The following is an 18,099-nucleotide window of genomic DNA, read 5'->3' on the forward strand; positions in this document are numbered from 1 at the left end:
GCTAACACAGTGGGTAAAGAGGGAAAGGAAGAAGGGAGCTGCTACACAAGAGGGTAGGAAATAGCTCAATACAGTTCCTACACAAAACTCCAAAATAAAATACAACAGCAGGAGAAGCTCAAGTCTCAAGGCTATATTCAAATGACCAGTTTTCTGCAAAATAAGGCTGCTATACATTTATTAGGCAACATTCAGGTACCTGTTTCTTTCACCTTATCTCTAAGTGGTAGCTTGTTTTAATCAATTGTCAGCCAAGCCCCAACTGGATATAATCTGTGTAGACCACACAATCTGGGAACCACCATTAATCCAAAGGACTTTCAGCCCTAATTCTACAAATAAAGTGGACTGAATTTACACGTATAAGACTCACTCAATTTGGAGATATGGAATCTGGTAAAAGCAAAGGGGACTGACTACTCACTAGGATATAAATGAAATAGGAGAGAAGGAGAACTACCTCTCTCAGCATTAGGGTCATAGAAGAGTTTTAAAATGGGCCAAGAAGCAGCAAAATTTGGGAAAACATTCCAAATAAGAATAACGGAAATAAGTGCAGTGACTGTTAAAGAGGAAATAAAGACAGGTTAAATTAAAAAAAAAAAAAAAGGTTTCCTATTCTTGGCTCTTGGCCTTAAGGGATGAGGCTAATGGTAAAAACCCTTAGAAAAGGGCAACCCCACATGCCTCCAGAAGTGCTGGGTTCTGGCTCCAGAACTCCATTCCCAGAAAGTCATGGTGTTGTCAAAGGAGCATGTCACACCCTTCTGTTCACCAAACTTCGCCACTGCACAAGTGTGAGTCTGGGTGCCATAAACACACTGTCCTGTGCTCACACCCCACAGCTTTGCAGACAAGTCATCTGACTCTGTACAGAGAAGTTCATCTTTGCAGTAAAGTGCATACACTCTGTGCCCAATTAGTGATGAAGTCTCAAAGGCTTCATGGTCCTCCAGTGCTTCATTCTCAAAACATCTTCCAAATAAACCTCTTTCCAGTGCGAAGCATCCCGAACAGAATCATCTCTCTGTCAACCCAATTTTTTACAAGCAGTCTGCCACACCTCTGTAATAGGCACTTATCGCCTTACTCCACTGCTTAGAGATGAGGCAACATGTGACTAAAGTCTGAGGATTGAGCCATTTTAACAAACGAAAACTGAGCTCCAGGGGAAGGAGTCTGAGGAAGTCCCGCTTGAGGACAGTCTCCAGGTTACTGGAGAGATGCACGCAGACTGACCAGGTGATGCAGACTTCCATTTTTCTGCAAGTCCGTCACAAAAAGAAATGTAACAGAAATGTTATCAAGCTAGGTCTTAACATCCTTTCTCTCCATAAGGTTACGGAAAAATTTACCTGAGCGAGTGCCCCGAGGCTCAAGCTGACTAGGTGCGCTGGGGCCACCAGAGCGTCACGGCAGCTGGTTCCGCTCCGCAGCCATAGCACATGGACCTACAGCCACCACTCCCCATCCACAGCCTCACCTTAATGTCCAAGCTAGGAAATGTTAATGCCCCAAACAGCAAATGTGAAGCCAGCAGGAATTCATGAGTTCATAATGTAAAACACTTCATAGTGATGACAAGGCAGAGCAGGGTGTAAAACTCTAACGATAAAGGTCCAATTTGATAAATGCCCAAAGCATAAAAGAACAATTAGAAAATCAACTTTCTTCTTCTACTCACATAGGTTGTGATTTCAACTTGAGGTAAATTCAAATGTGTACTTTGTGAACACATTTGAATTCTATAATGGGAAATTAACCTGGAGTCACACTAATCAAATCATAAACCATGACATACCCAATAAAAACCCCAAATATCTCTGGCACTGAAAAGTAAGGAAAAAGAATGTTTGTAAAATGATGATCTTCCCTGGTAGACTTCAGCTAAATCGACTTCCTGTGGGTTCCTTGAAAAATAAAGAGAAATTCTGGACTCCATTAATGAAAAAAATGAGTTCATGACTTCCATAAGCTATTAAAAATATTAATAGATTCCAAATATCTTTATTTTATTTCTCTAAATTTACAGACGAAATATAAGAGCAGTAAAGGTTATCCTTTAACTTTGCTTTGTAAAAGCTCCTCCCCTCCCTCTTTTACGTGGTCAGGTACTAGTGAGGAGCAATCTGGGCACACGTGCCACCATTTGTGGCTTTTCTTTGAGCCCGGTCAGCAGCTCTCTCAGTTGTAGGTAGGTGAATGTGTGTAGGTAGGTGTCTCTTGCTTGCAACTTTACTTGAAAGCAGAAATTATATCAAATAATAGGTGATGATATATGACAGAATCATTGAAAATAATACATTAAAATATAATATCATTTATCAGAAACATTATCTGATTAGAAATAGTTTTGTTATGAATGATAAATTATGACATTTAGTGAAAAAAAAAACCCTCAAATATGAGTACACTTTGTTTAACCTAAAATACCTAAGCTATCACCTTTATTTTTCCTCTTCCCTCTCTATAGGATGTACCTACTTAGCAACAGTGTCTGTGCATGCCAATATACCTTTAAGCTTCTTCCTTATTTACTTAGTTAACATTTTAGTGAATTTTAAAAACTCCTTTGTCACAGAAGTTTGAGCAATTATTTTTAGTACTTTAGAACTATATTGGGAACATTTGCATGAGGTCCAGAGGTTTTCTGGAGAACAAATATTGAAGTCAAAGAGTGCTGTACGTCAAAAGAAAAATAATATCAAAATTTAAATGTGCATTTTTAGGTTTTTCCTTTTTCAATAACTTATTTATCTTCTGCTGTTTTCAAGTGACAAGTCATAACAAATGGTGAACCTGTTTTAGAAACAGCCATGTGGGATGAGTATAAATTAATGACTTTAGGAAAAAGTAAGTTAATTTTCTTCTAAGATATATACTTATAAGACTTATGGACTTCTGGTAGTAAATAACAAAAGAAATAAACCAAGAGTTATTTTGATTAGTTAATAAAAATATGATTTGAATTTATAATTGTGGAAAAAAGATATTGTAGTTAATAGACTGAGGAATTCCAGAAAAAACAATTAAGTGATTAAATAGAGAGCAACTCAAAAAGACAATATGAAAACGTACCATGTACCATCCACTACCAACACAACTCAAAACTAGAGTCTTTAGTCTACTCTACGGCAAAATCTCAGAGTAAATAATATATTTCAGGAACTTGATCATTAAATCTTAGGTTCAAATTCCACCTCCATTATTTCTGATTTGTACACCCCTGGGAAAATACCTTAACCTCAGTTTGCTCATCTACCAAATGCAGCTAAAATCAGGACTGTCAGATTTCAAGCCCTTGCTCCTGACTGGCACTCCGATTCCTCTTTTTTTCATCCTCATCTCACCTTCCCCTTCATCTCAGCCTAAACCATACTCCAGACTCTGCGGTCCTGCAAGCACACCCCGCTCTGTGCCCTCACACCACTGCCTGCTGTATCCTTCCTCCCTCCACCAAAGGCCAACGTCTGTCTCAGGGCTCTGAGTGGTCACTGCACAGGCTACCCGCTCAGGCTACCTGGCTAGACCAACCACTCTGCTGAAAGTGCTCTGGCAAAACCTACCACCAAACACCTAGTTGGGAAATAAAACAGCTCCTGTTTGTTCTCACCTTCCCTGGGCTGTTTGAAGCCATTAGCACTGCTGATCTTCCTCAGCTCCTTACCTGCTTTTTTCCTTGGCTTCCTAGAAATGGCACTTTTTGGTCATTTTTCTACTTCCCTGACTTTTCTTTCCCGGTGACATTACCTCATTTCTTTTTCCTTAAGGATGTTTTTATCTCCAAAGTTCCATTCTTGGGCCTAGGTTTCTAACTTTTAAAATTAGAAAATTTTCATGGAAGATCTAACACATCCATGTTTTTTTTTTACTTTTAATTTTGAGACAACTGAAGATTCACATGCAGTAAGAAAGAATATAGAGAGATCTCAAATACCCTTCATCTCAATGGCAATATCTTGTATACCTATAGCATAATATTACAATCAGGAAACTGACATTGATAGAATCCATCTATATTATTCAGTGTTCACCAGTTTTACATACCTGCATTTGTGTGTATGTGTTTGGTTCTATGCAATTGTGTCACATGTATAGATGACACACCTACATTCTGACTCATATTCCAAGGCTCTTATCATTTTGGGGAGAGGGGTGGTTAAGGAGGAAATGCAGCAGCCCCCAGGTCCTGACATCACCCATGCCCTAAAATGGACTCTCTGCTATGAGCAGAGCAATCCTAAAGCCGTGGCAAGTAAATTCCCATCTCTCTTCATGATCCTCTTCTACCCTGGAACACTCTACAAGCTCCTTTCAAAGCCTGCCCATCCTGTTAAATCTGGCTTAAGTCCTTCTCCATGGGAAGCCCCCATAGTGCTACTGGTCTGCAGATAAGTCTTTCTGAATTGATTCCCATTAGATGTAAAGCTCCTTGAGGATAGAAAAATGAGCCTTTTTGTGAGTTCCATGGGTCTGAGACATATAGGTCCTCAATAATATTAACACAAAAACCATTTCAGTAACAAAGATGGAAAATGAGAGGAAGAGAGGAGAAAAACAGAAGCAATGAGATAGATTTTGCCATCATAGAGGACCCTCGGAACCAGGATTTCAACTTCAACAACTAGATTTGTAAAAGATAACACAAGCATGCATGGACAAAAGGCTACAATCTTTCCTAGAGATTCATATCTGGAAGAATACTCACCCTCTTCAACAGTCAGCAGGTTACTCAATTCTGCTGATGAATGATACTGTACTGGCTCAGAACTCTTCACATTTGCCAGTGGTAGGAAGGGGTCGTAATCCGTGGATGACAAGTCAGCCAGCGTCAGGGTGTAGTGACTCTGTTGGGTGTACGTGCTGGAGCCACAAACACAGCAGTGTAGAACCTGTAAAAACAGATGGGAGTGTGCACTAGGGATGCTACTCACCTCCTATCTCCTGATAATCTGTCAAACTATCACAGCACTTAGGAGCTAGGACTCCTGCTTGGGAAGACTTGAAACTATCAAATTCTTTCCATTCTTAAATATCTTCTTGCTATTAGCAAGTTCACTTTGCTCCTTTCACATCAATGCCAATAAATATATTCTCAAGGCAAAAGGAAAGCAAAAGTTAACTAGTGCTTACTTCACCATTCTATGTGATTGCACTTATCTAATTCCTCCCCCAGTCCACCAACAGTGACACAAGTAGAAGCAACTAAAGAGTAGCAGTGGGATAACCCACCCGTGGTTGGGGGCAGAATGAGCAAAACAAGCAGAGCCCATTAGTGCACGTCATGACTGGTCATTAGTTTAAATCTGGTAACTTGACTACATGAATTATAAGGGCTAACTTAATACAATTTTTACAGTATTCTTGATTTTTGCAAGATTAGATTCCTAAAAGTTCACTGGTTGTCTACAAATTGCAATTGGTTGAAGTTTTATCTACTCATTTGAGCTTTTGTGCACATACATGCTATGCGAATGCAAATCATCTTGAATAGCCCAAAATGTATAAATGAGATAATAATTGTAACAAATTTTACTTTTTAATCATAAATTCAAAACTGATTTTTATAAAAATCAAGGTAACTAAAGAAACATCCGTGAGTTAAATATATTTATGTAAACTAAATTCAATTTTAGATGACTAGCTTTGGTTTGCTCACATGGCAGGAGGGCTTGTGATCAGGTACTCTTTGTATATAGCTGAAAAGTACCAAGGATTGTAGTCGGCAGGGGCGGCCACCGAATACGTCCTCTTCCAAACAAAAAATCAGTATAGGAAAATATTTATGGTGCCTCTCTTATTAATGTAAAAATTGAGCTTCTGTCATTGAGAGAACTAATTTCTATTAGTCAAAATGCACTAAATATAAGAAATACAAATTAAAACCACAAGACAATACCACTACATACTTATCTGACAGCACCAACTGTTAGCAAGAATGCAGAGCAGCTGCAATTCTCAGACACTGTTGGTGACAGTGCAAATTAGCACAACCACTTGGAAAATTATTTGGTGTTCACTATTAAGGTAGAACACATGTATTGCAGCAACTCCACTCCTAGGTATACATCCAACAGAAATGCATACATATGTATACTGCGCCCCCCCAAAACAGTACTTGAATGTTCACAGGACATTTTTTATGGTTCAAAACTCTAAACAGGTTTGGGTAAAAAGTCTATGAACAGTAAAATGGATAAATAAATTGTGAGTATCGCTTCTCGGCCTTTTGGAAAGACTTGTTAAGACCAATACAGAAGGATATTATAAAGGATATCACTACTTGTAAGATCAGGTGTGATAAATTGTGGTTTATTCTCACTATGTAATACTATATAACAAGAGCGAAAAATCTACAACTATGGACAATAGTATGAAAAAAATCACTCAAAAATAATGTTGAATGAAAGATGTCAGACACAAGAGGACATATTGTATGATTCTATTTATATAAAGTTCAACAATAGGCAAAACTAATCTATGCTGTTAGGCAGGACTGTGGTCACTCTGGGGCATGTATGTGGACTTAGGGGCTAGGAGGAGGCAGAGTAGGGGCTTCCAGGATGCTAGGAATGTTCTGTTCCAGGATCTGGGCTCTAATTTTACAGGTGTGCTTATCCACTTTGTAAAAATTCATCAAGTTCTCTCTTATAGATTGATTCAGTTTTCTAGAAGCATGTCATAGTTCAATAAAAAAGTATACTTTAAAAATACAATAAAGAGTTGTTCAATAAATTTATGAATCATGTTTACTATGAGGTGACTTTTATATTGGTAAAGCAATTTTAAGAGAAATCTTTTAAGAAAATAAATGAGTCAGAAAAGAGATGAATATAAATGATTGGCTAATTTAGTTGGCCCAAGCCAAGTCTCATACAGGATTATAAGCAACAAAGATAACAGAAGTACCTAATTAATCCTAATATAGTTATCATTGAAGAAACTGTTTATTAATAAAAACACACAAATAATTTTTAGTAGAATTTCAACCATGGTTAAGTGGTTTTTAAAAAAAATTAAATACATTTTACAATAAGGCAACAAAACAATCAGTTTATGACTTGGAGTCTTTTTTAATTAAAGGTTTGTTACTAAAAAAAACCCAATTTTTCCCAATAACAGTAATTATTCAATAGACATGTAAATTATAAACAAACAAAGTTTGAGAGACTATTTAGGATATTATAAATAGTCTAGAGTAAATGCCACACCTAGTCATACGTTGGGGGGTGGAGGTATTGAAAAAAGAATATTTTAAATAATATTATAAAAATGATAAAGTTGATTACTTTGAGGTGACATATTTCCTTAATTTATTTCTTAAGATTTTTTAAGGCAAAGAGATTACTGGGACCATTATACCTCTTTCTTCCTTTGACAAACAGATTTTGTCAAACTAATGCTATATAGAAATATACACTTAGATAGAAGAAATAAGACCTGGTGTTCAATAAATCAATCAGTAGGGTGACTATAGTTAACACTAATTGTACATTTCAAAATAGCCAGGAGAATAATTCGAACATTCCTACCATAAAGAAAAGATAAATAAATATCTAAGGTGACAGATATCTCAATTATCCTGATTTGATTAATATATGACTCTATCAAATTATCACATGTACCCTGAAAATGTGGACATCTAATATGTATCAATAAAATAAATTAATAATTAATTTAAAGAGAATCTGGCCAGGGGGTGGAGAGGAGAAAAACTAATGCTGTAGATATTCCTATAATATAAACAGTTCTTTCTTAAATGAAGTAGACTATGTTCCATGAAAATTGGGGGATTCTGACCAAATTGCAGTTGTTTAAAGATTAAAGATGACAGTCATGTAAAAATGCATGCATCTTTAACTTAGTAACCACTGCTTCTCTACAATTACCTCTGTTCTGCTTTTCAATCCTCATTAATTTTTTTAAAAATGTTTAGTCCCGCCCTAAATCCTTTCAAAAGGCCAATGATAAATAAGTAAATGCATAAAACATTCTGGTAGTTCTCTGACACATAAATCCACACTCCATGCCCCGAGACCCAGGTGGAGGCTCACCCTGTAGATATAATCCAGCAAGGGAGCTCTGGATGAGTGCTGCTCCTCCAGGACCACTGTGGACACCGGGTGGAGAAGGGTGTTCACCGGCAATGCCATGCACCAGTCCAAGAGGCAGAGGAGCAAGGACACAATGAACTGGAAGAAAAATATGCCAAGTAACTTACACTTTAAACCTCACTACGTGTAATAATAAATAAGAGAATTGTCCCTGCATACAGTAATTATTCAATGGACATGCAAATACAAGGTAGGTAGGTAAGTAAATAAATAAATAAATAGTGTTTTCACAGGAAAGACTTGTTAAGACCAATACAGAAGGATATTATAAAGGATATCACTACTTGTAATATTATTATCTATCTTACATTAAAAAAAATCTAGGGAAAACTTAGCTAATCTGCCACCTACCTTCTTGTCTGTTTCCACCGAGGAGTACTCTGCACTTGGTAAAAGAAAAGCAATTGTGGCCACCAGGATCTGTGTGAAAAATAAATCATCAAACAGACCATAGTAATAATTTTGGAAGCCTATGTTAAGAGTCCCGAGATGACCTTGCATCTAAACCCAGCTTGGTGCCAACTCACTAGAGGAAGGTGACAAAAAGTCTGGTTTCTACTCTACTAGTGGGGAAATTGGGGGGCCCCGGATAAAGGAATATTTCTCTCTGTAGTCATATAATTTCTACCATCAGTCCCCATATTTTTCACAGTGAAGTCAAAAAATACTTTCAAAAATAATTATGTTGGGAATGATAGTAAAAAGAAAAAAAGAGAAGAAAAAAGAAAAAATAATTATGAAAATGCTCCCATTTAATTTTCTTATAAATTACCCCAGTCACCACCACCTTCTTCCCAGGTGTAACAGCACCCCTTCTATTCTCAAAACAATTGCTATTTGGATCATACATTATATGGTCACCCCAAAACCCTACTTTACATTTTGGAGCATTTTCTATTTCTATGTCCAAAGCTCTATTTTTCCCTTAAGGTCAAAAATCGCTTTTGACTTTTGATGTGTTTCTGAGAGAACAAAGTGATCTTACCAGTGAAATCTGTCTAGCACTGAAGAGAAAATACATCAATATCACTTCTCTCTCCCTGTAAGACCTTACAGGGACAAATCAAATTCCCTCAAAGAGTTACCACTGGATGTATAAAGAATAGGACATAGTTTAAAAAGTGCAGCTATAAAAATCAGCAGGAACGGATGTGCCTTACCAGCAGGCACCTAAAGGAGTCAGGGTAGCTGCTCATGTATAGGCAAAGCACCCTTGAATGTAACCGACCTCCAGCACATTGCTAAAATGATTCTTCCTGTTTCTTGTGTCCCTCTCTCCCACCAATTACCTCCACAGAGGTTATTATAGTAGTAATCTCATTACAGCTGGGTAATCGTGCTATGGCAGAAAGTGTGGTCCAGGGCTTTAGTTCGGGAGACACTCCTGTTTTACACAACAGCCACCCCCTCCGCCCCTGCACCAAGGGCATCACAACCAGCTGCCTACTCCTTGTTGGCACCGTTCAAATTACTTCTGATGAATGTAGCCCAATCTACAAAAGGTCTTTTTGTTGTTGTCGTGTCTGCCTTTCAAACTCCCCAAGTATAAGCCTTTGCCTGGAATACTGCTGACTTCTTTATGTAGTGCTTGAAATCACAGCTGAGCAGAACCAGTCCAACTTAATCGTAAAACGAGTGACTCGTGGCAATTTAATAGTCAGTTCTCTAACAATTATTTTAGTATCTATATGTAATCAAACATCAAATACAATAAAAATGAAACGCTTATGTTTGAGCATTACAGAAAAAAAGACTTACTTCTGCCATTTTCCGAGGCAGAGAGGTTTCAAACATCTGAAGCTTTTCCCAGTAGGAAACCAGCAACTGAAGAATATCACAAGCTACCTGAGCGACGGTTTTGTTAGAAAACTAAAAAGGAAACAAGTTTCCAAAATAAATACATAACTTAATAGGTGCATTATTCTTAAGGAAGAACAAAACAGTTATTTCTTCCTATTTCTATGTAGATTATATTCATTTGTTTTGCATTAAATTGATGAAAAATATGTACTATTACTAGAGAAGTTATAGATAATCATACCACCACTGTATAATTGCCTCTTGTCTAGCCTAGTTGTGTTAATTCACATAACATTCTGTAAAAACAAGTAGCTGGCATTTAATCATTTGGAAATTAAAACCATGTCAAATTCCTTATTCGGTTTACATAAATCACATTTTTGACAACTAGAAGAAATTAAAATGTAGTACATTATTGAGTATCCCTTGTGTGCTGAACCTTTTACAAGAATTTTAGTCATTCTCTCATTGATAAATCTTCACTGACAGCTCTGCAAGGTAGACGTTATTTTCATTTTACACATAGAGAAACAGGGATTGATCAAATGACTTTCTATTCTATGAGATAAAACTTGACTCACTATATAACATACTAAGAAATGTGTAAAACTAGAGACTATGAGAACATAACTCATGAGTTAGGGTACATTGAATTATTTGGAGTCTGTTTCCTGAGGCTGGTGTGTCTCAGGTTACCACTAAGGTCTTCTGGATGCTTCCACTTCTTGTGAGATGGCAAGTTAAAGGGGCAGTACCTACAAGGTCTTACTCTTTCATGCTGAGGGTGCATGAAAGGGATGAGGGGCAATGCTGCTCTCCATACTTCACTATCTAGAGCAGATTCCCTGGTCTAGGGAAACCTCACTCCACGTCCCATGAAGCTAACGCCATCTGACACATGCACCACATAAACGACACCAAAAAGTCAATGCCTGGCACCTCAGTGACAAATGCACGGAATAAGGAAGAAGGTAAGAGAAAGGTGGTTAATTTTAATTCTACAGAATAAACAGTAAACTGACTGCCCCCACTTGACAGGCACTAGGTAAACCAGGGTGGCAGTATCTGCACACAGGGGCTCTTCACGGCCTTCCTTGGCCATCCAGACCTGAGGTGACCTGATCTCCACTGGCCTCTTTCCACCCCTCAGACGCTCTGGCTTGTTCCTGCCCCGAGGCCTTTGCACTTGTTCCCAGCTTTGCCGAGATACTCATTCCCCAGTTCTGCACGTGGCTGGCACTGCTACATCTTTCAGATCTCCTCCATTAGGCTGCCACACCATCCAAAGAGTGGCAGCCCACCCCGCCGGCTCCCCAGCTCCGTCCTGCGTGGCTTTCAGGGCCATCAGAGCTGGACTTCTGTGTTTGTTATCTCCCTGCCTATCTTGTTCACCACTGTATCCCTAGCACGGCCCCCTGAAGGACGGTGAAGATGAAACACTGAGGGAATGGGGGAATGTGAGTGGGTACTGAGGGCACTGCTGCCACACTAAAGTGGTCAAGTCATGGGGCAGAAAGGTAAGGCTGGCGAGGCTCTGAACTCGAAGCTGGAAACAGACAAGAGGGAAATATGAGAGCTATGCCAGACAAGACAAAAAGGCTGGGAAAGGTCGTTCAGATGTAGGTGGCTGGATGCAGGGTGGTGTTACTGACACATAATGAGGAGATTGAGTCAGTCATTCATCCAGCACACAGTCATGGGGTACTGACAATGTGCCAGCACTGAACCCAGAGTGGAGAATTAAAGGCAGATAAAGTCCCTACACCTGAGGAACTGACAGTCTCAAGGGGGCAGGCAGGGGCCTGTTCACCTACGTATGTCCCTAAACGCCATGCCTTGTACTCCAGCTTGCAGGCTGTGCTGGTCAGACCTGTGCATGGACGGATCCCTTTGACCCAGTATGGAGGGTGGATCTGTCGGGGCGAGACTAGGGCTGGTGACCCTGGCCAAGGGGCTCAGTAACCAGCAGAGTGAGCTGTGTGAGGGATGGACTTGGGGCAGTAGGTGCGATGGAGCACAGGATGTTCAGGAGGTACAACCAGCAGGACTTGAGCCTGGAGGCCACAGTAGGGTAAAGAGGAGGAGGAAAGTCAATGACATCGAGGAAGACGGGGCAGGAAGAGGAGCAGGAATGGGCAGCTCACCTGAGTCCTGACCTAACTCACTCTGCAGCACATGGTCAACATCCTCCAGGAAGGGGCATTGAGAGCTGATAGGGCAGTGGCTCAGAACCAACCCCTCAGCCACGGTACACCTGCCACCCACCCACTACCCTACCACAGACGAACACACACCTGGCCACGTGGAATTCTCCAGGCAGCAGCCCGGCTGCACCATTCCCACCCACTGCTTGTGGCCCAAGGTGGGTTTCCATCAGTACCCCTCAGGGAAAACCTCCCCAGCCCCTCACATCCACCGCATACCTGGGTAACCCTTGTGGAAGGTTTCTGAAGGGCACACAGGCCGAGGCTGGAGCTGCTTGGAGCCCATAAGGCAGGAAGCCCTTCCGGGAACTGCGGGAACTGTGCTCTCTGCTGCCCACACAGCAGGCTGGGCCAGGGCTGGGCTGGGGGCGGGGTGGGGTGAGGCCCCTGCTGCCTCCTTCTCTTCCTTCATTTCATTCTTTCCCTCCTGAGAGAGCCCCAAAGCCTCCCCAAGGCCCCTCTTCTCAAAGTGGTTGCTGTTCCCTTGTTTCTTGTGGTAACTCTTTCACTTCTAGTCCTGAGTTCTTCGATACATGCACTATGTCCTAAAGTAAAATAACCCAGCTGGCACAGCAGCCCAGGAATCAGAGGGGATGCGGGAGGGGTATCCCTAGGGACCAGGACTTAAGTCGATGAGTTTTCCTCTGTTATTAACAATGGTTAAAGGCACACCTGCCTGGCTGCATCCCAGCCCTCTGGATTCTTTCTTAGCAGTTCGAGCTGCAGCCAGTCCCTTGACCTTCCTCAGTCCTGTTCTTTTTTATTTCTAAAATGAGGACAATAGTATATACCCAGAGTGGGGGACGATTCAATGGGACAGCCACACACTGTGCTGGGACAGTGCCTGACAAAGAGTTTAATATGTGGTAACTGAATTTTTTTCTTGTGCCTTACATTTTGCAGATTTGTAGAAATACAAAGAAGAAATTTTATCACTCTGCTATTCTATTCCACTACTCTGTTATCAATTTCCATCTCTTTTCTATACTATGTAAAAAATATATCGTCATGCACCACATAACAATGTTTCAGTCAATGATGGACTGCATATACGATGGTGGTCCCATAAGACTGTAATACCATACTTTTACTGTACCTTTTCTGTGTTTAGATATGTTTAGATACATGGATATTTACCGTTGAGTTACAACTGCCTACAGTATTCAGTACAGTAACATGCTGTACAGGTTTGTAGCCTACGAGCAACAGGCTATATCATATAGCCTAGGTGTGTAGTAGGCTACACCATCTGGGTTCTTGTAAGTCCACTCTATGATGTTTGCACAATGATACAATCACCTAATAACACTTTTCTCAGAACATATTCCCATCATTAAGCAACAAATGACTCTGTGTATGTATGTGTTTGCGTGTGTGTGTGTGTGTGTGTGTGTGTGTGTGTATCTCCTTCATTCTAAGACACCATCAAGTTATTAAAAGTTTTTCTAGGTAAGGGGTAGAGGTGGGGGAACCACTTACATTAACTATATACATCTAGATTTAAGAAAATTAAAATTTGAAAGATCTTAGAATTGAGAAAGGATATTTCAAAAATGAGTTGGTATCCACATTGGTATATAATTCATACCCAACTTTTTTTCACTTTAGTAACAATATGTGAGCATTTCTCCACGGCTTTGAGAGTCAGGTGTCCTGCACACCCTAGTTGTGCAAAACCCCAGACATGTGGCCAGAGGGTCCTGGGTTTGCCCCTTGCACACTCCCTAGGGTCCCAGTCAGTTCATTTTCCTCATCTGTGAGGTGGAGGTGGCACTGACACTTCACCTCGTGGGGCAGCTCTACGGACTGAACACACTGACAAAGGTCAGGGGTCTGCACCCTGTTCAGGCCAGAGGGAGCACTCTTATGTGAGACTGTGGTTTGGTAATTTTTCATTCCTCCTCACAGGGATCAGCAAGCATCTTCCCAGCCCCTGTGATACAACGGGCATCCCCAACCCACCCCCACTGCTACATGTTGTAGAGGACAAAGAGGGGAGGCTGAGGTGACAGGGGTGGCCAGAGGGTACACTTGGAGAATAAGAGGCACCGAGTCTGCTCAGGCAGGAGCCAGATGCCAAGCCAAGGGTGGGGGCGCCACTGCCTATTTCATGAGCCAAAGCAGATAATGCACAAAGGGTGGCACAGAGGCTGTCGATGGCCTGAGGATGACTAGCCTAAGTGTCAGCTGTTAACTGCTCTATTATAGCCGCATGTGTCAGGCAGCAGAGATGGGCAAGCAAGAGACTGGACACTGGTGTCAGACGGATGGCTCAGGGTTTGAACTACGGCTTAGCCACGTGGTCGCTCCAGAGGCTTAAACAAGTTCCTTAGCTCTCCTGCACCCCAGTTCCTCTATTGGTAAAATGGGGACACCTACCTTTGAACTGAGAACTTCCACAAACCCTCAGCACAGTGCCTGGCAGAGACTAGGCACTCACTGATTCTGCAAGTACAAATGGCAACGCTAATTATCACCACCGTTTCTAAGCGGGAGCCAGGAAAGGACATAGCAGGATTGGAGCTCTGGATGAGGAAGCAGCCTGACAGTACATGTGAAAGTTCAATTATGTCTTTAATGCCACATAGATCTGCTTTCAGTGCTGGTTCTATCACTTACAATTGCACGGGACTGCAATCGTGACCAAATTTCTCTGGGCCTTGATTTCCTCTGGTATAAAGTAGGGATTATAACATCTACTTTGCAGAGCTAACGTGAGATTAACAAAAATATTCAGTTTACCATTATTCTGGCACTGTGTGAGTGCCCACTAAATGGCAGCTCTTCTTCTCATTAACAAAGAGAGGAAGATGTCCTAAAAGTACCCAAAGTTCAGCTGGATGGTGAATACTCAGTGCCCCTAACTGGAAGCTGTGGGCGCCTCTCCCAGGCCTGCGGAAGAAGCCATGGCACAAAATCCCACTTTCCATTAACAGGGGACAGGTGTCCTCTTTGCCACAGGAGCTTCCCAGCCAGCAGAGGAAGCCCATTTGGCCGCTGGGCTTGGTCTAGGAACACTCAGGCTACTGGCGGCCTGGCTGCATCTGCCAATGGGGAAGCAGCCATTGGTGACCCCTCCCAGAAACCTCACAGCGCATTGTTACGCTCTCAGAGAAGGAATTTCGAATCACAACCTCTCTGTAATGTAAGGGACAATAAGAATGGGGCTAATTCAAACTGAAACTGCTAAATGCCTGGGATTAGCTTAATGTCAAATAAACATCACAAACTGGTGATACCTTTAGAGTTACACCTATCACATTGATGGCCTCTTTCACCTGAGGATGGCTTGTACACTGCACGAGCTCTTCACATATCCAGACCCCAAGGGAGCAAATAGCAATGCACCTTTTTAAAGAGAAGGAAAAGAAGGAAAACTCTCATGAAACGTAATATATTTTCTTGGTATTTTAAAATGACAAACTATTTCAAATCTGTTAATACAAAATAGCAAAAATTATAGATACATTAACAGAATGTCTTCTTGAGAGAAAAGATAAGGAACTCGCAACAGGCCAGTTTTCAGGACAAATAGAAACATTGATAATGGTTCGTTACTTAAATATTTAATGAAACAAATGATATATTTTCTGTTAATCATCATAGCCCATATATCTTATTTCTGTTGAAATGAATCCAATATTACATTTTATTTTTTCAAGATATTTTTGAGAAAGAATAAAAAACATATATCTTAGAAAACTGTTGAAAATTGAGTTTGTAATTATTTTCCCTAAAATAATACATACCACATTTAATATAAGCATAAGATAAACCCTACATTTTAAAGTATATTTGAATATAGCTTTCACAATAAATGTCACTGTTATTTCATCTAAACAATGTGCTAGGACAAGTTATTCTTCAGAGAAAACTGACCATACCATACACATTTCTGTTCTACTTTTAACTGCACAGAAACTTGGCTTTCTATACTAAAGAAAAAGTCAGAGGAAAGGAATTATCAAGAATTGCTGATGGTTTGAATGTAGTGGATGTAGGAAAAAGAAGAAATCAAGAGTTTTCCCTTTAAACCTGGGTAGATGATGGTACCATTTGCTGAGATGAAATCTGAGGGACAATCAGGCTCTGGGGGGGAGGAGGGAATCAGAGGACAGACTCAAGGGTTCAGTTATGGTTGTGTTAAGTTTGGACATGTTAAGACATTCAAATTGAGATGTCAAATAGGCAGTTTAGTATATAAACCTGAATATGTAAGGGGTTCCCTGAAGGGGCCAAAAATAAATTGGGAATCGTTAGCAAGTAGATGGTATTTAAAGACTGATTAGAATGGATTAGAGTACCCAGGAAGTCACACAGAGAGAGAATAGGCCCAGCCCTAAACCCTGAGGCACTCTAACAGTCAGAGAGGTTAGGTAGAGGAGAAGAGGTTAGCAAAGGAGCAGCTGCAGGGGATGTAGGAGCAAAATCAGTAGGTTATGTTCTAAGGAACAGGCCTTGGCCTTGTTCAGGAAGAGGGTAAAGAGAGACTAACTTTAGAACTGGTAAGTATGCACGTCAAAATTTCTAGGATAGCCTCTAAAAGAACTAAAAGGGAGTCTATGACTTCTTAAACAAAATTGAAGTAATAAATAGAACACAGAAAAAAGGAAGAAAGAAAGGAAGAAAGGAAGGAAGGAAGGAAGGAAGGAAGGAAGGAAGGAAGGAAGGAAGGAAGGAAGGAAGGAAGAAAGAAAGAAAGAAAGAAAGAAAGAAAGAAAGAAAGAAAGAAAGAAAGAAAGAAAGAAAGAAAGAAAGAAAGAAAGAAAGAAAGAAAGAAAGAAAGAAAGAAAGAAAAAGAAAGAAAGAAAGAAAAAGAGAGAGAGAGAAGGGGGGAAGAAATGAAAGCAAGATAGAAGAGAAATGAAGGAAAGACTGAGAGGGCCTAATCAAAAGTAAAGTGTAACATAAAAGAAATACATGCAAATAGAATAGTAATTATAACAATGTAAATAAACTTATTGTCAGCTGCACAGCAGGAGGAGAGCAGTGGGCAGTGAAGCTTCATCTGTATTTACAGCTCAGCCACTCCCCATCACTAGCTCCCCCTGCCCCTGTCCGTGGAAAAATTGACCTCCATGAAACTGGTCCCTGGTGCCAAAAAGGTTGGAGACAGCTGAACTAAAGCTTAAATTAAAAAATAAAGATCAGGCTGGTGCGGTGGCTCATGCCTGTAATCCTAGCACTCTGGGAGGCTGAGGCAGGAGGACTGCTTGAGCTCAGGAGTTCCAGACCAGCCTGAGCAAGAGCGAGACCACATATCTACTAAAAATAGAGAAAAAAAAAATTAGCTGGGCATTGTGGTGCGCACCTGTAGTCCCACCTATTCAGGAGGCTGAGGCAGAAGGATCCCTTGAGCCCAGGAATTTGATGTTGCAGTGAGCTACGATGACACCACTGCACTCTACCTGGGGTGACAGAGTGATACTCTGTCCATAAATAAATAAATAATCAGACAACTTTTGGCAAAGCCATCTAAAAGAAAAGAATATAGAAAGGTTAATTTAAAAGAATGCTTAATTATGAGTACTATCTTATAAAAAACAGCTAAATTAATATCAAAGTGGTATTTAAGATAAAAAATCATCCTTAGAAATAAAAAGTGTTGCTACATAAGTGTAAAAGATTTGATTCACTATAGAGATAGGACAATTCTAAACTTCTATGCAGCTAATCACATATCTTCAAGATATATAAAGTAAAATTTGACAGATGTACCTGGAGAAATAGATAAATGCACCACAATAGTGGGAGATTTTATCGTATGTCTTTCAGTAAGTGAGCAAGCCGATGAAAAATATTACATTGGACACAGAAATTTGAAACAGGTGATTAAAAATTTTTAATCTAATGGACACACCTAGAACACTATGCCCAACAATTAAAGAATAGTACATATATTCTTTTCAAGCATATATGGAACATTCTAAAAAATTGACTATGTATTGGGCCATGAACTAAATCTCAACAATGTTTTGATC

At 40.3% G+C, this 18,099-nt stretch overlaps 1 protein-coding gene across 3 annotated transcripts in view; it reads right to left on the minus strand.

Moving 5' to 3' along the window:
- Positions 1-18,099, minus strand: part of RALGAPA2 (Ral GTPase activating protein catalytic subunit alpha 2) — a 316,728-nt gene that overhangs the window by 132,005 nt on the left and 166,624 nt on the right. For 2 of the 3 annotated variants that reach the window (XM_045529190.1, XM_045529188.1), the window contains exons 27-31: positions 15,358-15,466; positions 9,873-9,983; positions 8,466-8,534; positions 8,055-8,192; positions 4,709-4,892 (exon numbers count right to left, since the gene is read on the minus strand). In XM_045529190.1, coding sequence (XP_045385146.1) covers positions 4,709-4,892; positions 8,055-8,192; positions 8,466-8,534; positions 9,873-9,983; positions 15,358-15,466 — 611 coding nt within the window. The remainder of the gene's footprint in view (positions 1-4,708; positions 4,893-8,054; positions 8,193-8,465; positions 8,535-9,872; positions 9,984-15,357; positions 15,467-18,099) is intronic. The other variant, XM_045529189.1, reaches the window with a different exon arrangement.

The sequence above is a fragment of the Lemur catta genome, chromosome 17 (genome assembly GCF_020740605.2).
Source record: "Lemur catta isolate mLemCat1 chromosome 17, mLemCat1.pri, whole genome shotgun sequence".
Lineage (NCBI taxonomy): Eukaryota > Metazoa > Chordata > Mammalia > Primates > Lemuridae > Lemur > Lemur catta.